Source organism: Bacillus rossius, chromosome 1 (genome assembly GCF_032445375.1).
Source record: "Bacillus rossius redtenbacheri isolate Brsri chromosome 1, Brsri_v3, whole genome shotgun sequence".
In the NCBI taxonomy this organism is placed as follows: Eukaryota; Metazoa; Arthropoda; class Insecta; order Phasmatodea; family Bacillidae; genus Bacillus; species Bacillus rossius.
The window spans coordinates 119,268,061-119,294,005 of NC_086330.1; the positions used below are offsets into that span (position 1 = coordinate 119,268,061).

At 33.8% G+C, this 25,945-nt stretch overlaps 2 protein-coding genes across 5 annotated transcripts in view; one reads left to right on the forward strand and one right to left on the reverse strand.

Moving 5' to 3' along the window:
- LOC134543190 (AP-3 complex subunit mu-1) overlaps positions 1–16,514 on the forward strand; it is a 117,670-nt gene extending 101,156 nt beyond the window's left edge. For all 3 annotated transcript variants that reach the window (XM_063388086.1, XM_063388104.1, XM_063388096.1), the window contains one exon: positions 15,832–16,514. In XM_063388086.1, coding sequence (XP_063244156.1) covers positions 15,832–15,966 — 135 coding nt within the window. In that variant the 3' untranslated portion in view covers positions 15,967–16,514. The remainder of the gene's footprint in view (positions 1–15,831) is intronic.
- A 3,874-nt stretch (positions 16,515–20,388) lies between these two features.
- Positions 20,389–25,945, reverse strand: part of LOC134543208 (protein CutA homolog) — a 30,640-nt gene continuing 25,083 nt past the window's right edge. For both annotated transcript variants that reach the window (XM_063388121.1, XM_063388113.1), the window contains exons 4-7: positions 22,358–22,403; positions 22,101–22,150; positions 20,701–20,743; positions 20,389–20,589 (exon numbers count right to left, since the gene is read on the reverse strand). In XM_063388121.1, the coding sequence (XP_063244191.1) occupies positions 20,527–20,589; positions 20,701–20,743; positions 22,101–22,150; positions 22,358–22,403 (202 nt within the window). In that variant the 3' untranslated portion in view covers positions 20,389–20,526. The remainder of the gene's footprint in view (positions 20,590–20,700; positions 20,744–22,100; positions 22,151–22,357; positions 22,404–25,945) is intronic.

The following is a 25,945-nucleotide window of genomic DNA, read 5'->3' on the forward strand; positions in this document are numbered from 1 at the left end:
ACTGTGGAGGTGCAAGGAATGGAGCTGTACCAAACTTTATCGCAAGATGAATCATACTAAGTCAATATTTGTTCCTGAATTATCTAGCTAAATGCAATGTGTGTCATTTAATTTGTTTGTACTTGTCTCAGTCTCAATAAACATACCTACATTGATTCTAAACTTACAATAATAAAAATTAGTTCAAAATATTTTTTTTATATTCGTCCACATGAAACAATGTCTATACTGTATACAAATGGGCTCACTGGCAACAACAAGCAGTTGTACCTGCAGGAACTTGCATTGATAGTCAGCTAGTCTAATGAAATTCTTCCATGTTATATCTTGTTTACACAAAAAAAAAGTAAAGAATGGTTACATACAAGCATTGTGAAATCTTTGACTGGAAAAACCTTGATAATACTTTTAGTCAGCATACTTTATAGAATGTGTACTTTGTTATTAGCACCTCCTTTATTATAACTCTGCCTCTATGATACCTAATGTAACCTATACAATTCATACTGGTAATGATCAATAGTACAATTTAAAAATAATAAAAAAAAAGATCAGTTGAGCAGCAAACAATGGTTCAAAAAAGCCACTGCCAACTCTCTCAGGACAATGAGATCATCTGCTGAAACCAGAAAACAAAAAGTTAACATGTGTTTAATATAATATCCAAGTTATACTCAAAAGTAACATGGAAATGAGTGAACACTTATTTTCACAATTTCTTTAATAAATGCAACAAACTTGATAACAAAGTATTTATTAAATTGCATAGCTCGTTTCTTCGTGTTTCTTCATTTTCTAAGGTTTTCCAACTGCTATGAGGGTGCAATCTGGCAATTCGAAGGGATTTTGATGGTTTCTTAACAATCTTCTCTGCCTTCTCCTCCAGTTCGATAGCTAGCAGAAAGGCAGCAAAGGCCATTGTGTAGAACCTGAAATATTTTCAAACATTAGGTAAATAAATTAGTGTAATATAGTTTGGTAGGCTACTAATTGTTAACAAGAGGGCCTGATTAATAAAAATAATTTTTAAGATGGTATTATTGAGCTAATATTCCTCGATGTAACGCATAACTGCATTTATTTTTCTTTAATTTCTAAAAACAATTTTAACTTTTCGACTTCTTTTCCAACAATTCTCCATGAGTATGTTGTAATTCTTCAAGCAGTTAAACTAGAAATATGCCATTTTAATAGCTTGTTAGGTTAGGTAAATCAAAAAATTTAGACATGAGAATGATTGGTTGGCTTAAGTAAGCTACATTAAAAATACTGTGTGATTTTGTGAACTGTTTCTTAAGTTATGTTACCAACAAAAATAATAGGTATAAACTGTAGTGTGGTTGGTTAGGTTAGAGTTAGCTGTGTTACAATATATAATTCTTAAAAACTGTTAAAATGAGTTCACAGTATATTTAATATAACTACCATAACCTAATAAACTGTCTACACTACTTTCAAGTATTTGTAGTTAACCTAATCAAACCAGCCATTCCCACCATTAAGTTTGTTAGATGAATTAAAAATAACAAAAAAATAGTGTGGATCTGTGTGAATGGTTAGTTAAGTTAGGTTAGGTACATTAATTGTACTACAAAATATGTGTGGATGGTTGGTTAGGTGAGGTAAGCTTAATTTTCTATTAGTAAAACAATGTTACAGTATTGATAGCCTATGTTAATTATTGGAATTAATGTCTGAAAACTAATAAATAATTTAAAAAAAACATATGGACAAGTAGCTTTTCACCAGATTTACCTCATTATACAATATTTAAAATGTAGCTAACCTAACCAACTGTAGACATGAATAGGTTTGCAGTATTTTAAGTGTAGCTAACCACACATAACAAACAATTTAAACAGGAAACAACTTGAAATATCTCAACAGAAATAAGTATCAAGGTTAATAATAGGAACTCAAAATTACCGTTTTCATAAACTTATTTTTATAATAAAGCCTCGCCTCCCCTACATAAAAGCTCGAAATGTTATTTAATAGAATCATCCTGTTTAAGGAGGGGAATTCATAAATAAATTATTCATCAAGTTATTTGTTTTATGATCAGCCCCACTTGTTAACAATTACCCATGTTAACACACTTAGGTAATAGAGCCAATATGTAAATGAATGAGCACAATTGAACACACAAGGAGGCCGGAAATAGCTTTCTGAAACTAAATAGAGAAATATACAATTTACTGTCTGAAGTCTACAATCGCACAGATTAAACAAAAATGCATGTTGAGCAAATACCCAAACACTAAATATACATAAGCAGCCTATTTGAACTATTTATAGCTATGTTGAGTTCATAATGTGCGTGTAAATAATATCGCTCTTTAGGTTAGGATTAATTTGATAAGCTATGACACAGCATTTATTAATATTCTTACCTACTTTGATCGTATTTAAACCACTTCATAATTATTCCACACAAACTATGCATCGAAAACAATGATTTCATGGTACAAACATGGGTTAAATATGCACACGCTAACCTAAAACAATTGTTTACGTTTAACTTCATCGCTTTACATCGTACTCGACTATATTTAAAACAATAATGTGCGATTATAATGACGTTTTTAGGACGGGAGGACATTATTTTTAAGAGTAATTATATCACTTACCTCACATTCGCTTCGTATCACCACTTGAAATGCTCGTGATATATAACGTAGCTCCGGTGCGATAAATATCACTTGAAAAGTGTGCTCGTAATCAAGTTTGCGATATATACCGCCACAACGTCATCAATTATCGAAGTTTAACGAAACAGGATGTGTTCGTAATCACGTTGCTGGTTCCTGCGATATTCTTCGCAAACCTTCGTTATTTATCGCAAGTTATAACGCAAAGTGTGTGCTCGTAATCAGCCCGCAGGATTAAATTATTACCTCCATGTGTTGTTTCTTTGATATAGTTCATGTTACCATTTTTCTCTTTCAAAGAGATAACAATATTGATGGTTTATTGCATTGAATATAAATAATACTTACAGAAGTTACCAAGCCATAAGAAAAAAATTTTGTGCACTTTTAAAGTTAGTATGCCTGCCCGATACGAGATGGCAATGTAATCGCCTCGTCAAGCTGGTGGCGCCGGTGTGCGGTGAGCAGGGAAAGTATTAATTCATTCATTATGCAGTGATATTTTTTTGATCTTAAAAATAAAGTTGGCTGGATTAATGAATGGCCCCGGAGAAAACAAACCACGGAACAAGCTGCCCGCTTTCTCCTTGGGATCTGAGGTCATGTTAATTGGCTTGACCTTTGATGATTGACATTTTTTGATATATTGTATATTTATAACTGGAACACATCAATCACTAATTTTGCTTGTGTATTGATATTTTGGAATTACTGATTTTTTAATTCAACATTGATTTTAAAAAATCTAAACTATAAGCCGGGCAATAAAATTTACCACGTTTGAAGACCTTTACAAATTTCATCACAAAATAAAACAATGAAAACTTTCTACACAGCAATCAAACAAAATATTAAATTAAAATGGCTTATTACATTAAGATATTGTTTTAGATGTTATTCTTCAGATTCTACCAATAATAGCTTAACATATTTTGTAGCTGACAATCTCATTGCATGGAATTTGAAAGAACAAAGTTTGAAGTAACAAACACAATCCGATTTCAAACAACATTTAAAAGTTATTTTTCTCACAATTATAATTTTCTGTATAGGCTCTACAGATGAAAAGGGTTGCCTGACCAAAAATTTGTTTTCTTTAAAGCTTTCTAACTAAAAAAAAATCGTGTTAGTTATTGGATGTTATAGCCAAGCAAAAAAGAAAATGTATTTTGTATAACTTACTTATGGTTTAATTCAAATGAAAATAATATGATGAATGTTTATATAAGATTAAAGTCATGATTTAATGGTAACTTAACATCACGAACAGCGACTGATCAAGAGTTCTGACCGCACTAGGCTAATAATGAGGACGCGCCCCCGCCAGGTGTGTGTGTTACAGTCGGCCTAAAAAGTAGTATATTAGTTTTGACTTTGTTTACTAGTGTGAAAATTTTAACATGGTTCATACTACCTATAAAAGTTTTCAGATCGATCTGCAAGCGAAACTAACGACCTTAAATCTGCACGCCATTCAACCTTAGGGTGGCAAACCATTTTTTTAGCTGACCGTACATAAAGGTAAAGCACCTCACGCATTATACGACCAAAATCATGACAAGTGACTGCAGGCTACCAAGTAGAAAACCAAATCCATGTCGTGTTTGGCCGCATGACCTGTATTGGCTTAGTTTCTATAGACAACTTAGTTGTTGCGGCCATTGACCATGAGCGTGGTCATCTAGTGTGTGAAGTTGCTTCGACTTTAAGTATTTTTTAAATATTTACACTTCTGTTGTTATCTTTAAAAAAGACGAGAGGCATCATACTAGTGAAACATTTTTGCAACTGATTAATGATTTATTTGTAAATTATAGTAATTAAGTAATTATTATTAGCTTATACAAAAGTCCTTTTTCGTGCTTTAGCGTTTGCAAATCTTTCCACAATTTTTTCAAATTTAATAGTTTGTAAAAAATCACTTTCTATGTACATTAGCGAGAGCACTGCAAGTTTTTGCTGGCGGAGTGTGGAGTAATTTTTTACTCTTTTAAGTGCTTAAAAAGACCTTTCGCCGCTGCAGTTGGTAACACTCATTGTCAAAAAAATTCTTAATATTATCTCCACATTCGGGAACATGCATGAAATGTTAAAACTTTTTATAAACTGCAACAAACACTATAGGGTTCTGGCAGAAAAAGAATGCTCGGCCACGGTGTCAGATTTTAAAAACTGCGCCTGGACGCATTCTTCTACAAAGGTTTCTTCTAAATCAGTGGCATATAGTTTTTTAACTCCTTTGCTTTGCTTTGCTTCTAATAAATTCACTGTCGTCTCGTTCATGCAGTTTCCATAAGAAACCAAACTTTGTGTTTATTGTATTGATACGGGGCTGTGGCCTCTGATCTTTAATAAAGCGGGGGTTTTCGGTGAATGCTCGGAATTTAAGGGCGCCACCGTGCAACGGGCACGGACCTATGAGAGACTCTTTACCAGGGTCGTGACGTCGCCCATGTTATACGTGATTTTAATTTCACCCTGAAGACAGCCTAGTATTACTATCCGCCCACTCTCAGCATCGGGCACGCTCTTTCCCTACACCGTGGGCTCTTAGGCGTCCCACACGCCGTCAGACTCGAGATGGTCACACATATTTAAAAATAAAAGAATACATTTAAATTTACATGCCCTTATTTATTTGGCCAACTTTGATTACACACGCACACAATTTAAACTGTAACAAACGCCCGCGGCACGAATCGGTTTAAGTGCAGTGACCAACCACGTGGTCACACCTCGACTTACGTATTATGCTTGAGAAAAGACCGATAATGGTCACAATGTAATTATTAAAACAGTCCCCCGACCGAGAGAAGCTCCGAGGACTAAACGAAAAAAGATTTAAAAAGAATTAAAGATGAACAGAATTACTAAGCAGAACAAGCGGTGAGGTCCCCGGAGTGCTGAAGCGTCTGCTCTCGGTCGTTGATGGCGGAAGACTGGGCTGAGCTCTGGGCTCTACTAGCCTAACATGGCGTCCTCCTGCCGAAACAATTGCCGTTAATGGTATTTTTGATTCCGTGCCACGGGGAACTAAAGCAAAATGAAAAACGTTCTTAAAAATTTACGTGACATTTACTGAATATTAAAAAAAGGATAATAGAAATTACAATTATTAAGGAATATATTTAAACAGTGTCTGGCTTCGGTTTCCTTCGGTGTGCTTCGTGAATGTCCGGAAACGTCCTTATAATTAAATACACAATTCTAAATAAAAGTACATAAAAACCCTCCCGGCCGATCTGCCGTCACGTCGCACTCGGGAAACAATAAAAACAATTTACAAAGTTGCATTTAATTATATTTAGGGGTGCGGCATACTGGCTTTACAGCGCCCTCTTGCCGGGCGACCAACACACACACGCACGCGCAAGCGGGAGGTAAGAATGGAGGGTGGTGGTGTTTGGGTGGTGGCATATCGGACTCAAAAGGGGCCGCAGGCCGGACGATGTCAGCATTATAAATAATTTGCTGGTTTTTTAAGTGCACTTTAAGACAATCAATAGTTGCATAATAATTATTAACGATGAAAGATCGTCTCCCTTCTAACTCAATGTGCCCTGTTTTAACTTCATCAAAATGAAATTTTGGTTTCTTTCTTCTTACATCTTTTTTGTATGTGGTCACTTCGCATCTCTTGATTGCCTCTAATTCAAAATTTTCGAACTCTTTTTCGTCACACAACGTATCAAGATAAGCATGTAATGTCTCATAAAGAGTAACAACGTTAGATAAATCAACAGAACTTGCTTGTAGCTGTGCACTAACGATTTGAAACTTTACGAGCACAGAGTTCCAAAAGAACAACATTATTGTAATTTCTAGAGTTTTCATTTTTTCTAATATTGCTTTTGCTTCTATTTTGGTCACTTAACTTTGATTTTCATCTCCGCTAATAGAGTTTAATGCTTCCAGAACTTGTTTGTATGAAATGTATAAGGGTTTGCTTGCATCTGCTCGAGTTTTTGATAGATTTTTTAGTACCGTCGATTCTTCATCCAATTTGGATAGCAAAATTTTCCATCTGCTTGTAGATCCAGAAAAAAAATTGTATAGTTGTTGGTCCAGTGTAAAAAAAGCAGCTGACACATCACTACTTTCTGCTGCAGCTGATCCCACGAGTTGGAGAGAATGCGCTGCACAAGGAACAAAAGTAGCCAGAGGATTTACAGCTTTAATTCTTGACTGAAGATCTTTGTATTGACCGGATATATTGCTAGCATTATCATAACTTTGGCCACGACAGTCTTTAATATCAAGTTCCAAAGTTTTATCAATTGTCGCAAGAACAGACTTCTCTATGTCTTCACCTTTATGACCGCAATTGGGTAAAAATGAGACAAAGCGTTCTCCGTCAGGCAAAATATAACGAATTATAAATGTCAACTGATCGGTGTGTGAAATATCTGGAGTATAATCAATGCTAATCGAATAATATTTAATTGTTTTTATTTCTCCTATAATCAAAAGTCGAACTTCGTCAGCGAGAAGTAAAATTAATTCATCGATTATAGAGGATGACAACTACGATGGAGAACCTCTGCCTTTTTGTCCAAATCTCACCAAATGCTCAGCCATGAAAGGATCAAATTTAGATATAAGCTCAATACAGCCAAAAAAAATTCAGTTTAGTGCAGATCCAATAATTTCATTTTGACCGTGAAATGGAAGTCCACGAGAAGCTAAAAACCTAATTGTTTCTATTACACGTAGTAATACATTTACCAATAAGTTATTTCTTCATTATATTTTTTGACTATTCAGGGTGTCTACTGAGTTACAAAAATAAAAATTAGTGACTTTTTCTTGACTTTTTCATGATAATTTCTACTAAAGTGTGACCACGAAACTTGTCAAAACAGTGTAATTTTTAAATGTTATAAAATTAATCTTGAAAAAAAGGGCCAAGGCCAAAGGTTGTCACATAACCAATTTTATCCTTCTGCATTTTGAATTTTTGTGCTATAACACTGTCTGGGAACATTATGGGGAACAAAAATACTAGTAGCGCATGAACCTCTGTCAGATGTGTGTGTCATTACCTTATTAAGTGACCACAATATTTCTGCTTTCCATACATTCTCATCAACACAATATTTATTTAAAGAACCTGGGAAATGTTGTGACTTTGAATTTGAAGGAGTTGAACATTCAGTAAATGATTTATAAATAGTAGTCATGGTTCCTGAACTACTTGAAGTGGAAGGTGTAGTATCTTTTTCCTGACCCAAATGTGTGAGCTTGTCAACCTTCAAAAAACTTAGAGTTGATTGTTTGCTTTGTAGTATGGCAGAAGACAACTCCAGATGTTTTTTCCTGCTTCATGAACCTTCACAGATGACAAACCACTGTGACTTACATCAAACTTCGATTTACAGTGTGTGCAAAATGCCTTGTACTAGTCATCTTTAACAGGACGCAACCACTTTGAAAACCTATCATTTTCATCTGAGAGCCAATATTCTTTAAAAGAACATTTGCCATGCATTTTCTTTTTCTTAGTTACTTTTCATTCAATTAACACTGAAAATAAAATTATTAGCATGTAGTTGCAGAAAAAACATGCAAAAATATACAAAGTTAACAAATTAAGGTTAGTTTGAAACTTAATTGAATAAAATTAATTAAATCTGCTTTCCCTCATGCCATTTTTTCATCGGACTTTAAGCGCTAAAACACGTTAACATTTGTTGGCAAACATTTTCAGCATATTATATCATAGAAAATATTACAATTCCATTCCGTAGCACTTTAACCTCTTCGACAATGATTTCAGTTGGAAAATAAAATGTGGCGGCAAATTACGGATTTTTTTTTGTAATTTGTAAACATAGTCGTTAACAAAACCAAAACACGAAAATATATCACACATTATGTGCACAAATTTTTGGCTTTCTTTTATCCTAGCCAAACATAAATTTACGTTTCGTACACACAAGCAAGCAGTAAACAAACGAACTCAACGCTATAATTTCGATTATGAACGCTCGCCATTTGGCTAAAAATTTATCGATATGGACGCGGGTCGCACGCATTGACGCCTTGACAGCTACAATCGATTATGTGCGATCGTTGTGCGCTCTGTAGAGTAAGAATGAAACTGACTACGCCGTGGCCGCCACGGAACGAATACCACCTTTTTTTTAAGCGTGTATGGTACGAGAATTGAATAAATTACGTTTTCACAGCATTCTAATGGACTTTTTTTTTTTTAAATAAAGAAGAGCAAATCTCTATTATTAAAATTTTCTCTGCATTATATGTGAAAATTATGACGTTTCACGTAGGAGAATAAAAGCTGTAAGAAACATTTTGAACGGGATTTTAAAGCAAACGTCTTATGGCGAAAATGGCGGGACTGGCCTAGTTAAACACGGGAAAATGTATTGTGTGGGAATATCTTATGTGATGATTTTCCTGAAAATGCAAGCTGCCAAAAGCACAAAAAATATGGTATTTACAAGATCAGTGCACAAGAAATACACATTAGCCTTGTAATTAATATTTTCGTGACTTTTACCAAAATATACTTAAAAATGGTGACTTTTTCGGGACTTTCGTGACCTTTTACAACATTCGTGACTTTTTCGTGATTTTCGTGACCTAGTAGACACCCTGCTATTTGGGTATCGAATCGTAAAAGTTTTCCTCTACATACATATTGTCCCAAACATTTACGATGATCTGGAGAATTGTCATGATCAGTTATTAAGTTAGAATTTTTCCAGTCATTAAATCTACTTTTGGCAAATACAGATGTTCCTCCATATAATTTGCAAGGACCACAAAACACGTAACCTGTGGATTCTGAATATACTAACCAGCTTCTCTTCATAATTATCCCATTAACAAGCTTTATCTTAAACATATTTTTAGATAGAAATCTTTTTTGATTTTTATACTGCCTTTCTGATCTGGAAAAATCTAATTCTTCATTTTGTTGCAGTCCTTTTTTAACGGTATAATCTTGAAATTTATCGTTTACTTGCTACAGTGCAGGGTCACTCGATGGAATAGATGGCTTTTCTTCTATTAGAATTTCGTCTTCATTGTAGATCGTCGGCGTTGTTGCTACTATAGGGCTAGTGTTGGATGGAGAAACGTAAGAACAGTCCACGGTAGAGGGACCATAAATCGCTGGCGATAGTGCAGCATTCATCACCGTTTTGTTCCTTTCTGCAGAGCTCTTAAAAAATGTTTCTAGTTACAAGTATGTTTTAAAATGTTTTATATCTTCTTTTCCTTTTCTTTTTTCTGTATTCTGCTCCACTTGGCTTTTTTACTATCGAACTACTCTCATTACCACTCATAGTCTTTAAAAAAAACACGGAAACACTAAGGAAAGGACAATAAATATCAATCACCAAAAACGAATATACTCAAGCGCGTGATATGATGGACGAACGACGATTAACGAAAGAGATAAGACAAATGAATGAAGCGCGGCAAAGTATACTAATTATTAACCACTGGGGAGTTGATGTGTTTCATCACACGCGACGAGCTGCGCTGTTGCCAGCTCACTCACTCGCTCGACCATCGACCGATTCGAGTGACAAATCAGTGTTTGGTTTACACACGCTTTTTAAAATTTCAAAATTTATTGTTAAAATCAGGGAGTCCCAAGCTTTTTCAGTTCACAGCACATTTACAGAGCTGCCAACCATTACGGATTTTCCGTAATTATTACGGATTTAACACCGAATTACGGAACATCGCTGGTTTATTACGGAAACGAGGCTTTGTGCTGCACGGTAACGGAAAAAATTCCGTTTCTGCTGTGCTGTTTCGTGAACACAGTTTGAATACATCCCGTGGTTGCGAAATAACGGAACTAGTATGTGTGCGCATGTACTGTCGAAATAAGTAGATTAATTCTCGTGTTTTGAAATAATAATGGGATGGTATTACGTCCGTTGTACGACACTACTAGTACATATTCTCGGACTTTTCGTTTGTTGGCTACTTACATCACAATAATTTTTGTAAGGTACTTTGGCTAACCTGTGTTGTTTTAATTTTTTTTAAAGCCATTTTTTTCATCATAGTGTTTTTATCGTGTCTACAGACATGAAATATTGTTATGTTTTTCGATAGTGTTGTGTTCTTCAGTGCCGGTTGTAGAAATGAAGCTTGTAACAGAACAAAAGTGTTTCTGGAAAAAAAAAAAAAGAACACAATTCTTCAGAACATTTCGACCTAAACTATTCAAAAGAATGGCCATGCTTGTCGTCTTCAAATGTTTTGGAACACCACGCGTTTTGTAATGTATGCACGTGTGACTTTTCAATTGCACATGGTGGAAGGGATGACTAGATGGCATATTGAATCCAAGAAACATGTGGAACATTTTATAGCCATGACTAGCAATAAATCTATATCGTCGTTTTTTTGCTACATCTGAAGAAACGAATGTAACGAACGCAGAGTTATTGTTTACAAGTTTTTTTCTTTGTCTTCTGTTGTTTGTTTACAAGACAGTTCTAATCCAACCAGGATAAAAGAAGCAAATAAAAAGACAGTTGTTCACAAGTTTAACTTTGAATACTTTGAATTGAAGGTTCAAAATTTCCAGTAAAATTATTGACATTTCTTACATATTCAGATGATTGTATTGTTCAAATTAGTTTTTTTTCTTTTCGATTCATTAATTTGCATTGTATTCATATACGTAGGCCTATATTTTTCATTTTATTTTTTGCATATTATTGTCCTTGTTTTATCTTGTGTGTGTCATAATTCCCCAGGAAAAATTTGTCGTGCATTATTTACGCATACTTTTTTTCATATAATTGTCATTACTCATTGGTGTGATTTGAGGTTGGCAGCTCTGCATTTAGTTTTAGTGTTTTGTCTCGGTCTAGTTGAAATATGTAAGGCAAATTGCAATGATGCTAGATTAATAGTGCATGCAAAGGCACAATTTAAGCGCGCCCTCCCGATCTTTGCGCCCTAGGCTGCAGCCTTATTTAATTAGCCTAAGGGTTAATCAGGCCCGGATCACAAAGAAAACCAAATGGACATGTTACACTGTTATATTATAATACACTATATGGTTGACCAATTGATGGGAGAAGTTTTTTTGTTCAATCTTTACTAGTTGATGTTGACTCTAAGTAACCTCACTTCTATCCCCTTGCTAGATATTATCTAGACACCTGAAAAAGTGGAAATATTTTGGGCAAATTTTAAATTTAACATTTTTTTTTTTTACGAAATCACAGATTATTAAGAAACACTAAATTCTATTGTCTTAAAAATACTACACAAATATAACAAAAATTTTAAAAAAATCTGATATAGTTATAACATATTTTTTTAATAACTGAAGTGTTCTATAACTGAAGATACAAATGCGATTTGACTTAATCATAAAATGAAAACATCGTAAAGCTTTCAAAATTTGCTTCTTTTAAGTTTTGATGCCTGTCTGTGACCACTTGGTTGTAACGACTGAATAATGTTCACTGTGAACATTTCTAGTGGGACTCCAAAAGGCTTTCAGTGCTCCTGCTGGAAACTGGGGATGCTCAGTCGCAATAGCCACTAGCATTTTCTGGACATAACATTCACACCCCTTTTTGTCGTTTCTTGTACAGCTTCCCTCAGTGATTCGCAACCTTTAAAAATTACAGTGATATCCAGTTCTCCTAACGTGGGAATACTTTTAGTATCATTAAGCAAGATGTGCTTGAGACTGAACAACTTGTTCAAAGACCTTAAAAAACTTTATACTTGGATCTGAATTGATCAAGCTTTGAAGTTTGTCCCCACATTTCTGTTTCACAAAAGCTTTGTCACAAGCTGAAGAAAATATTCCTTGAGAAGTACACTCATGGCCCATCATTAGATAATCACACAACAAATGCACATCTGTCCTTACTGTCAGTAGTTTCATCACAAAGTAGGAAAATTTTTCTGTTTTCTATTAACTTGCGCAGAGAATCTGCATGCTGTTGCACCAGCTTTGGAATATACTGTTCTCTTAGCATTTTGATGCAAGGCAAGTCAAGTCACCTGTTCCTTCTATGAATTCTTACATCCATTCATGCAAGTTTTGATCTTCTAGTTTTTCTAACTGTATATTTGCATTAGCAAATACAGGGTGTCTACCAGATCTAGTAAATGAAATTCCCTGATTTTTCCATGTTTTCCAGGTCTAAAACTGAACTTTTCCATGTTTTCTGTAACACAATTACGACATTCCACGAAACTGAAAAAACTGCATAACAGTACATTGACGGGTTTCAAAGTATTTCAACTCACTTAAATTAGTAAAAAAAAATACCTTCATCCAGACGTGGCCAAAGTGACTCAATTGATGGCAAATAAAACATGCTGCTACAAATATTTCACACACTTACTTTTGCAAAAACATAAGTAAAAGGAAGCTCCCATCAATTTCGCAGTGACTCAACTTTTGCGTCTATTGCACTTGCTTCAGAACGAGCCAAATCCAACACTCGATCCTTCTTCAACTGCAATGCCTTGATCTCCTCTTAAACTCTTCTTTTTCTGCCTTCTTCTTGTCTGTAGCTTCCTTTTCTTTTTGTTTTGTTTGCAGGGCTTCCTTATGCCTACAACTAGCATTTCTTACATACGGTAACATTGACTTGTTGATATCACCATGCTCTACACCTCCAGAACGTTGAACAAAGTCGCACATCTGTCTTTGTGCGATCAGTATTTCTTTCTGCAAGTTTTCAGTCAGCAGATTAGAATTCACTGAAAATCCTCTTTCCAATGATGCATTTCCATGGGAAAGTACCAACATCATCCTCACAAACTTTAAAAGGCCTGTTTTGGCAGCTACTGTATGTGCCTTAAGAATGAGCATCTACAAGTGATCAAGGCACCAGTATTCTCGAGAAAAAGACGAGAACAGTGCTTCAGAATCTTGCGAGGAACATACCAACTGATATGATCACTCAATGTAATCAGCTTCTTGTCCTTATAGCCACTTGTTTTGAAGACAACATTCTAAACTGTAATTCACACACTGTTTCCTCACACCCGAATTTAAAGCCACAGATGGACATAAGCAGGAAATTCCCTCGGTAAGTTTGTACTTCAGGGGACTTTTGTCTTGAAGTGTTTTTTACTATAACCTTTAGACAAGTCCTATCATCATTTTTCAGTAACAGGACAGACTTTACTGGTACTTTCTCTTTCTTGATGGCATGGCGTACTGCATAACCCAACTTAATATTGTTAGCAGTCAATAGATTTTCCTGGTTATCTACATCCAATCGAGATACATTGCGTTTCTCCCTATAGCTCTTAGTACCTCTGGTTTCAAAAACTTTCCTGCCAAAGCTAATAATGTCTACCAGTGAATCATAGAGAAAAGGTGCCATGGGTGCTTCACTTTGGAACATTGTGAGAAACAATTCCAGCTCTGATGCCAAAGAGTAGAAGAATGTCAATTTTACTTCTAGAAGATTATCTTCAAGAGCACTTTTCACTACACTGAAAGACACAGATGAAATAGAAATTTCACTAACAAATTTCTTTAGGTGGGGTAATGTTTTCACGGCACGCTCAGCAACTGCAGTATTCCATCTGATTGCACAAAATTTCTTGGAAAAAAGCTCTGATCCAGTTATTCTAATGTAATCTGCCCTCCTTGCAGGTAGGTAGGTACATGCATAAACAAATAGTAACTGTGCCTCAAAAAACTAACAACGTCCAATTGTATAGCAGAAATTCCAGTTTCGAAAGCACCATGGACCGTATGAAGCCCACAGCTACCAATATTGTAGCAACGATGGCGAATCTTCACCAAAAGTGTCTGTGATATGTATTTTCAAAGCTAACAAAAATGCCCAGTTTACGTTGAGGGAATCCATAGATACTTAAAATTAAATGCACCTGTCGGTATAATCCGAACGTGGGAAGCACATGCTGCAGTACGTACGTCAGCAGGATAACAGACCAGCTTGAACCAGTTTGTATCACGTGATTTAACGCCACTTCCAAATCCGATGGTAAATAAAAGAAAATGGATGTGGGAAATGTTCATTATTTTCCATTCAAAAATAAAAAATGGGACGTGATACACTTGATGCTACGTCAATGCAAGCAGATCAATAAACAAAAAACGTATTGCCAACTACAACCTACCAAACAAAAATTCCCTGATTTTTCCAGGTTTTCCAGGGTCAGTAGACACCCTGCAAATACTTCTGTAGTTTGTAATGCAAAGTTATCAGTAACAATTTTTCGGCATTTAGCACTGTTGAAACTGGTAAGCATTGAGGTCTTAACTTTATTGTCTAGATACCTAACCGACTTCTTCATAGCAGTTTCATGTTTGGTTGCTTTTATGTATTTGAGAACATAGTCTCTTTTTCATTAAAAAAAAAACCTGATGCATTGTCTGCACATCACCTTTGAATTCTTCCATCTACATGTACGCATTTACGGGAGGTTCAGGCATTTCACACAAAATATTGACTACTTTATACTTAATTTAACATTTTTGTACAATCACTTTCTCAGCAATGTCAAAAACCACAGAAAAAACAAACTCATGCAAATATACTCCTTGCTACGTTACTCGGTAATAAAAATTACATGCTTCATAAGAATTTCACATTTTGAGGTTACAATTTAAATTCTACGAATGTCTATGTCTCTTTTTGCAAACAATAACTATAAAACTATGCATGTATAAAGGTTTAAAACTAATTTTAATGAAATATTTATTAGTCATTGTTACTTGCATATTAGTCTAAAATAATTTTCTTATAACTTTATTTTAAATATATATTTTCTTTGGTTATTTGACAGTGACTACCACAATAGAGTGAACAAAATAAGTACAAAATTCATCAAATTTCTAAATTACAAAAAAACAATTTAAAAAATAAATAAAAATGTCAAAAAAATTTTCACGCACAAGAAAGTTTTACTTTACACTTGCAATTTTTTTTACTAGAAAATCACATTTCTTGAATTATTGCATCACCAAGTAACTGTGTTTTAGCAATTAACATTTTCTCTTTGAACAATTGATGAGCTTGGCTGCAAATGTATTACACCATCAATTTCTAAAAGATGACCTACTTCAAAGCAAAGAAAGTCACCAAAAAAATATAGCATCTTAGAAATAAGTAAATATAGTAATTTTTTTTTTTTACTTATAATGCTATGTAATCACTATATGTTTCACTTTCAGGTTCAGTTCACAATCAACCAGCTAGCCGTCTCTGGTCTGAAAGTGAACAGACTGGACATGTATGGAGAAAAGTACAAGCCATTCAAAGGAGTAAAGTACATAACAAAAGCTGGCCGTTTCCAGATTCGCATGTAATCAAATGCTGGCTGGTGAAATTCCACATACCCTGTTACTCATATTGAGACATGGACAAGCACTTCTGTATTGTTTTTTTTTTTTCTTATGTGTATGGATTAGCGTAATTTTTAAACTTATAATCCGTTGCAGAGCAAAAGCATTTGGATATTCTGGGCACTTAGTTTGTACAAAAATATATTACTACATAAAACACAACACACAATTCACAATTGCTTTATCTCCCCAAATAATTTATATTCATTTAAAGCTAATAGTTGATAAGTGTATGGTGCAAGACTAGCTTTTCAAGTTTCAAGAGAGCGAAGTTTGTGTTAAATGAGAGTAAGGGATTACAGTTTGTTGGCATTTCTGTTTTATAAGCATGCTTTGAGTTTAGTCATTTGAATACTTGATACAATTGTCCCAGATGATCTTTCATGTGCTGTTTTTCCTTCCATCCTTCCCTTCTGACTGAGGTGATTAAATCCCTGGGTTTCCAGGTATCTTCAACATTGACACATATATTTTTACTGTTTCTGGTGCAATAAAAAAAATTGGAACGAGTCTTTTAGAACTCTAACTCGATAACAAGTAAATTAATGTGTACTAATGTTGTTCATGTTGCATAAAAACTTATAATATGAAACTCAGACACAAAATTTAATGTATAATTCTTTAAAATAATGCCTGGCATAATAAATATTCTGATAAATAAAATTTTAAAATATTCACATTTAAAATACAAAAATTTCTGGATGTGAATTGCACACTCACTTTCTGTGCCTGCTGCTATAATTCACTGCCTGAATCATAAATGGGGCTTGCCACCATCACATGTAGGTAGCAGCACAAAACACATGGAAATTTTAAACTATTAGAAAAGGCTCCAATAAAAGCGAAAAAGACTTGAACAAATCCCAAACCCGGCTTTGGACCTGATATTCGACAAGGAATTTTACTAAAATACCCTGTTTTATCATATAATCGTTGTACCAATATTTTAGGGCGTAAAAATTTGGATAAAAAAAACCTCTCACATAAACGTCACATGATGTTTTTGGTCCCACTATTAGATTCTGAGCACTTTGTGTAGGTATTTTTTTCCATATTAAACTATGTATTTTAGAGTAGAAATTTAATATTTATTCAGAAATTACTACATACTTGCGTGTGGATGATCATATATTGATAAAACTGGCCGATCTCTAACAACACGCATCAAAGAATAACCAACGCAAATACGAAGTTGTCTGATGAGTGTATTTTCTGTTAAAGACGTTTTTAAACATAATAACCTTTATCGGTTCGTCTGCGTCGCCGCGGTGTACAGCTTATAAAAATGTAGCCAGCGCTATTTGGCATCATTCATGTTTGGTAATGTTGCTTCCCATATAGAGCGCACACACGTAGTCGAATATCGATATCTCACTGATTGCATGCAATGCGCGCTCTCTGTCGAGTGCCGAGATAGCTACATTTGAGGGCCCACACTCTTTTGTGGTGTGTACTACGACTATAGCCAGGCTCACATTCGAGTCACAGATTTTGTTTTTCTATTTAAAGTTGAGGAAAGATGGGATATTCGAATCTTGGATTCGTTGAATATACCGAATCCTATTGATTCGTAGGATTCCAGGTGGGTTTTTAAGAGTTTTACCATATATACTCGTGTATAGCGCACCCTTTTTTCCCTCAAGTAAATCGGGTAAAAAAAGGTGAGGGGGGAGGCGGGTAGGCGTTAACTGCCGGGTGTGTGAGAGAGAGAGAGAGAGAGAGAGAGAGAGAGAGAGAGAGAGAGAGAGAGAAAGAGAGAAAGAGAGAGAATGTTGTCACCAGTCCCCCGCCCACTTCCTTTGCTTCCTCGTCCCAGCAGCTACCTGAGAGTCATCTAGTCCTCCGTGCCAGCTTAGCAACGTGTAGCATGACGGGAGTGGTGGTGTTTAGTCCTGTCAATTGTCAAGGTTACTTGATTGTCATAGTCCCGTTCCTGCCTGCCTCCCTCCCTCCCGTCCTCGTACCTGTTGCGCTTCATTATCTTCCGTCTACACAGCATAGTTTAGCTTGCTAGTGTCGTTTCAGATGGTACAGTATGCTACAAAAGTTTTACTTTTAGGTGGAAGAGTATTTAATTTAAGTATTTTCCTGACACATCACCACACATCAATGTAAATAATCATTTGTTTCATAAGTAATTACTTAACAGGTACCACAAAATGTTAGTAAAATTTATTTATGGGGAAAAAAAATTATATATTTTTTTCTTTGGAATTCGTTGCGAAAATTGTGGTGCGCGCTATACACGAGGGCGCGCTATACACAAGTAAATACGGTAGTAATTGAAAATTGTATACCTAAACATATTATTAAGGTAATGGAAATAGCACAAACATAAGATAACTACGCTGCATTTTGTCAATTAGCATAACTACTCGATCATTTCCAACCTTCAATAATAAAACATTGTAGAAAAAAAGTAACTTTTTTTAATGGTGTCTGTTATACAAACGTATTTTATTCAAAACATAGGAAGGATTAATTTAACAGAGAATTAGACAGATGCAAACTTACGTGTGTGGTTTTTGAGGTTATTTGTCTCTATTTTATATCAGGTGTATACACCATGCCCTTATTTTATAATTTTATAAATACACGTGTGATTTTTTTTAATACATAGGCCTATGTAATTTTTTAAAATAAATGTGTGATATTTTTTTTTAATAATATGTGGTGAAGTTTAGTGTGGGACTGGGATTCGAGATTCGATGACAAACACTGAGGATTCGAACAAGGTTTCGGATTCGACCCATCCCTAGTTTTTGTTGCATGACTTATTAATTTAAATTGTTCGGTGTGCTCTTGCATACACCACTTTTTAAATAAACGTACTTTCCACGAATGGGTTTTGTTTTTATGAATAACTTTACCTTACAAAAAAAAATTTTCGCATAAAAATGTGCTACGATTATGTGATAAAACATAGTACTGCTCATCTTCTTAAAATTCACGAAACAGTTAGTACACATGCTGGAAATTATACTTATACAGCATTACTAGAATATTAACCTGAAACACTTAAAAAACATATATTATAACACTAAGTACATGTGTGCATACTTCTACATACAAATAACTTTATTGAGTATATTCAAAATTATTGCATAATATTATATATTACATAATATATATAAGGTTATTAAAAAAAGTTTAAAAAAAAATTTTCAGTAACTATGTGTGAACATCAAAATTTCCCTGGAGCTCTACCCGCTGTGCCAACGAGCCTATTGGGATTTTGCAAGGAGAATATGTATTATGATCATTGTATTGACAGTTTTCTTATGTATTTTAAAACTTGTTATTACTTGTGATTATAAGTATATATATATATATATATATATTCCGGGGTGGTTTCTCTATCAAAGATTCATTTGGCACATCAATACAATTAGGGTATCTCCCAATGTTTACGAGAGTGACTACATAAGGGTTTATGTTGCTACATATTGGTCCGCCAGCTTCTTGACTTCAGCACCGTGGCTTAACATTTCGGTTAATACGACATCCATTCTATTCATGAAATTACTTTTACCAATTGCCGTACACCGAGAGCTAAGATGTTTACACATCAAATATGTATGTGTAGCCAACTGGGTTAGATTCTTTCTTTAATTAATCTGCTCATGCCAGTATGTTGTCTCCAAGGTTGCCATGAGAAGTAAATATCTTTGTAGGTTTGTCATGTAGGTCAGGCCTACATAATGCTCTTATGGTCATCCTAGCAAGCACTGTGTTTATTAGATACAGATGTCCCCCTGCTTGCAAGAACAGTACCATCTTCTATGTTAGGATGGCCTAATTGTATAGACAGGAAATCCAAGCTGAGGATGGTATTTGTAAACTGTTTATGGGGCAATGGTAAGATATTTTTTACCTATTCTGAAGGACCTGGGGTTTAAATCCTAATCAGGTCAACTTGATTTATGTTTTCCACTTTTTAAATTTCTCCAGGAAAATGCTGGGATGGATTCTTGTTATGTAACATGGTCAGTTTTTACCCAATATTTCTGATATGTGATCTTTGTTCCCATCTCCAATGACTTTGCTGTCTACAAAACATAAAACACTTGGTAGAAAGAAAGCAACTGATTTAGGGTTATAAGTTTTGCATGCCTTCATATTACATGACTGTTGTCATCCACCCAGAGCCTTATCCTGATAAGGATGACAGTGTTTGGCAAGAATGAACAGTATTCCCTTCTTATCCCCCAAGTACTAACAGAAAAATGTTGAGGCAGCATATATTCCATTTTAATATTTAATGTCAGTGAACAGCAGAAGTCACTAACATTTTAACATATGCATATGCAACAATTTCTTAGGGCTTTTAAGGACACATTGTAATTTATTTCATTACAACATGCACATTTGTAAAAAAAAAAAAAGTGTTTTAAAAAAAATTTACTAAGACAAATAGATACATACAAAAAAATCAATTTTGAACCAGTAATTACTTGCAAAGAGCTAGAAACGAAACTCCAGCTGATGCAAACAATCACAAGTGTATGTAGCGCAGGTTCAAATTTATTTCTTCTCTGGAACTAGCTCGCTTATCCAATCCAGGTATGGTTGACTGCCACCAGCAATCTATAAAATCATGTGGACAGATGAGCTTCACAAAATTGCCTATTCAGTTTTAATGAAGATAATCTAAAATAATTACAAAAAAAATCAATTTAATGATAGTTATGTTCTTACCGGTAGTGAAATAAACTCGCAGACTTCATAAGGATGATTGGCCCTGCAACAAAAATTTGGTTATAAAAGATTGTTTGAAATACATCTTCAATAGCTAATAAATTAGAAATAGGCATTGATGTTTCCCCTACTTGCATAAAATTGAATGACACTTTTTTTATGTAGATTTAAACAAAAACTGCTTACTGAAAGAACTGTCTTACCAATAATCATAGTTTCAATTAACAAGCCTTGATATTGGTGGATTCTCATGTTCAAATGGTTTAATTCAAAACTTTATGGCAACTTGACTATTTCCTCCTCATGAAATACGTTAGTTGAGCTAACAACAAAAACCAGTTTTTCTGGACAGACTTAAAAGAAATGTATATTTAATTTACTTAATTTTCAAAAATTATACAATGTTATATTTTTTTAAATTTGAATTTAAGATAACTTGAATTCTTAGATCATCCCTATTTTATTCTTGGTTTCTCTAATATAGCAGAACATTTTACCATAAAAATATATGATGGACTTCAATTTGAGAAACATATTTATTTGTTTGGAGGTAAATATTAATTCTGGTGCACTGCTCAGCAGGTTTGTGCAAAGGCTGTAATGACTGACCTTGTATTTCCTTCTTGCTTCAGCCCTAAATAGTGTTTTTTTTTTTTTTTTATCATGTAAAGTACTAAGAGACTCTCTGTGATTATTAATAGTTTATTTTAATGTGAGTTGAAAAATTCTCCTTGTTTTTATGCCACATCCTAAATTATCTTGTTAAATATCTCGTTTTATTTATAGCCTACTTGTTCCAAATGTCGATAAGTTTGCCGGAACATCTAGGAAATTATCAATACTGAAAGCCACACCCTACTTTCAGATCTCAAAAACCTGATAAACGGGTGCTTCCTAGAATCAAATAAATTTGGTGATTGTAAGACTCCAATTTCTGAACTGTCACAAAAACAAATTGGGTTTTATAATTTAGTAAATTCAGTATTTATATAATATTGCTCCCTCCTCTACAGCCCCCACTGCCAGTTAAAAATACAGTGCTTTATCAAGTAAAATGTGAGATCTAAAACAGCAATCTGCCTTCAGCTTTGATAAAACCTTTCATATTTAGTAAAAGCTTATTAAAAAATACACCACCATAAGTTACAAATAAGTATTTGAATGGTTATCTTGTCAAATTCTGGGTCGTTAAAGACAATGAAAAGTGATGTAATGAGAATGTTAAATTGACGGAATGAATGAGTGGATGAAACGGAAGTACACTGAGGAAACTCATTGACTCACTACAACATTTGCCACAGTTTCATCTTGTGAAAATTATAGGTTTCACCCCACCAAGAATAAAACCTGAGTTGCCTCTTAACCAGTGCACCCCATCTAATTAAATATTTGTGATGTACCTGACATAATCAGAAAGTTCTGGAACACTTGTAGTTCTTGTTTTTATTATCTGAAACATAAGAAATAGGAATAGTTGTTATTAGTTGTGTATGTTATACTGCTATATGTGCCAAGTGAATATACCTGTAGTAACTATCCCATTAATGTTTATTATTATTTAGTCCTATTTTAGTGATCTTGTAAACATCACATTTCAACAGTGTTTTTAAATTGTATTTTTTGTATTAATTAACCATATTCAGCACATCCAACTCACCATCAATACTTCCGAATCTTCGTTAATTTTTCCTTTCCATTCGTACCTATAACATAGATGAAAATGAAATTATGATTATTAACATGTGACAATTGTATTTTGATTAGACAAATACTGATGTTCATTTCATTTACTTTAATAGTTGGTTAAAATTTTTCTTATAAAGGAAAATATTACATTTATATAACATGATTGTGTCATTTGTAGGGGCCAGAAAAATTAGCACCTTCCTATAGATGCAGTTTTTTTTTCTTATTTACACTTTAGAAGCTATTATTTGCTAATTTTTTACATTAATGCTATTTTAGCTAATTTTCTAAATAAATGCTTTTTTTTCAGCAAAATTAATTGAAATGTCATTAATTTGTAGAGAAAAAAAATCCTTTATAAAATGCTATACATCTACTTACATATTTTTTGAGTTTTCAAAATTGTTGTAAAAAATTAACTTCTCTCACTTAGAAATAAGCAACCCTTCTTGTAGTCTTTCAGTAACCTTTCTCTGCTCATATTCATGCTTTAAAGTTTTCTGGGACACATGTGCATGAATAATTCAATTTTTTCCATGTATGTTCGTCAAGTAAGTCTTACCATCACTTCAGTTAATACACAAACCCAACACATCTATCATCTTTGCCACAGATTTTCTCTTGTCTCATGGGTCATGAACAAAAGGTGTATGGTCAGCTAATAAGATGAAAACACAACTGACTGCAGTCTCTTGCATTTCACTTTAGTGGGAAAGTGAAGCAAAGTAAACCACAGCTATACTACAGGTGTTGGGGGGGGGGGGGGGGGGGGGGGGGGGGGTTCCCACAAATATTATACTTGACCCATGTTGTAAACTTCTTGTTATCATTCTATACACTATACACTAGTTTCTGTGGTCATGCTCTGTAATACTGCCATATCTCTATGATGGAGTTAAGTTGCAGGCAACTGAGATAACTTCAAAGTATCAGTTCAACCCAACTAATCCAGTTTATTTGTGAATTAAGCTGGACTCGCAATAATCAGTTAGTGTCCGTCCGTCCATCAACAAGCCGAGCGAGTCGCAATGATTCCATGTCCGTCATATTTTTCTACTTAAATGCTGTCAACAACTATTAAAGCTTATATTTTTTAAGAAATTTCCTGTATAAAGGTTTACCAATTGGGCGATCATATACACTAAGCACTTAATGATTAAACAAATTCCAAATATTTATTTTAATATATTTTCAAATTACTGTGCATTATTAATTACTTTTGTGTCTCAGATAATTTATGTCTCAAATATAAAAATCAAAACGTGTTCATAGACAAGTTAAAAACATAATACGGAAGCAGCTTAACCAATAAACAAACTTAAAAAAAAACTTTTAAAATAAAGATAGTGCCTTTCAGACATATTTGAGGTTATAATTTCATCCGTCCTTCCGTCAAAAGTTAAAGCTTGGGCAAGATTTTGGTGGACGGATGGAATTTTTTGGTTCATCTGATCGGCTGAATGACGGACAAGTGACGGATGGATGAGACAGATCACTGAGAGTCCAGCTTTACTATAAATTAAACAAACTAAATTTCTGCAAGGCAAAATGCCCTACAAATTTTATTAGTAAATTTAGCATTATAATTTTTTTTGTTTATTCTAGAAAAGCATCAAAGATTATTTTTTGTACTTAACTGAACTAGAGGGTTATTTGTAGGTATTTGTGTATATAAAATTTATATTTTACAGACATTGTAATAATTGGAAATTCTGACAGTATTGTTATTATTTTATTTATTTATTATTTATTAATGTTGTAACATGCCCACCAACAGCAGAGGGCTTTAGTGGTGGGCATGACACACATATATACAAGGACAACATATAAACAATACAAACAAAATACAAACAAACAAATAAAGTTTAAAATATAACTATTAAGGATAAACATCAAAATATAAAATGCATGAAAAGAAATACAAAACATAGACATTATAATGAAATTACTAATTGCTGACATTGTAATAAATTTGATAAGAAAATAACACATATTATAGGCTTATGTAAAAAATAATATTATATAGCTACACTTTTACAGATTAAGATTATCAATTTTATTGAAATCGGAAATGAGTCGAAAAATTATATCATTCTTTTTATGGTATGTACATAGGGTAGATGTTAAACGGCTGTTAAATTGGGTAATTCTAATGCCAGTATTATCAAGAATGAACTTACAATTCAATTTTGAACAGTAACCGTTTTTAATAAATACATAATCCAGATAGATACGACGTTCAGAAAAAGATTCTATTGTAAGCTCAGAGAAGTTTTTAAGTTTAATTATTTTATAAAATTTATTCTGAATGGATTCTAATTTATTGCTATCAGAAGCATTAATTGAATTCCAAATAACTGAACAATATTCTAACTTAGATCTAACAAGTGATAAATAAAGACAAAGAAGAGAGTTCAAGGCTTCCCGTTTAGTTTAGTTCGGAATCCTTTTGTCCCGTCTTCTTAGGAGATCTAAACATGTTGATTTCTTGACTTAAAATCAATGAGCGATCTTCATTATAGGGCAATGCAAACCCCTGGAAATCAGGTTGTTCAATAATCGAAGATTTAATGATGAAAAAAGAAATCACTACCGGCACAGATCACGTCTGAATGAACATTAAGCCACGAGCGCGCGCGCACACGTCCGTCTGCTCTGAACGGCGGGCCAAGACAAATACTGGATGACTTTGCAAACCAACTGTAATAGATATTCCTATATGAATCAAGGAAAAATATAGTATGTGTTTTAATGTTGGTTAATAGAAAAATAAATCATAAGAATAAATATATAAATAACTGATGAATGAGAAATTAAATACCTAGATCAAAATTAAATTAACTCTAATGTAGTGTTGATCCTTATCTAACTGACCTAATACATCAGATTTTACATAATTTTCTCAATTAAAATAATCAATACATACATAACTTAAAAAAGTACATATAATAACAATACTGTAATAATTTCCAATTACAACATTTATAATGTAAATATTAAGTTTTAAATCATGCTAATTTTTAGATGCTAATTTCTAAAATAATTAGTGTTAATTTTGAAAGGATAAGAAGCTAATTTTTACAGCCCTCAGTCATTGTCTTCTAAAATAAAAATAAATACTAAAAACTACAGCTGTGCCAACACGAATCGGCTGAAGCCAATATTGCCTACATTTAGTTCAATATGTTTTTCTGCAGATTCACAATACGCTTCTTAATTTTCAGCCAATATTACTGAAAAATAAGTGTGTCTGTCATTACCTAAAAATCTAGCTGTACCCTTTTCACTTTTTGTACTACTAAATACTTTGAACGTGCATCATTTCTTAGCTACGTGTGCCAGCCATACATAACAAACTTAAATATCCCTGTGATTTAATAATGTTCTTGAATCTAATACATCTTAAATAAATATATCACTATCAGTAAAGTTATATAAGAACCAAAACTTGATTTATTTAGAGCATGGCTGCAAAGTCATCAAAGAACGGAATATACCAACTGCTTAATCTGCAAATGAAATGTTTGAAATACTGTGACAGACATTTTTAAATTATGTT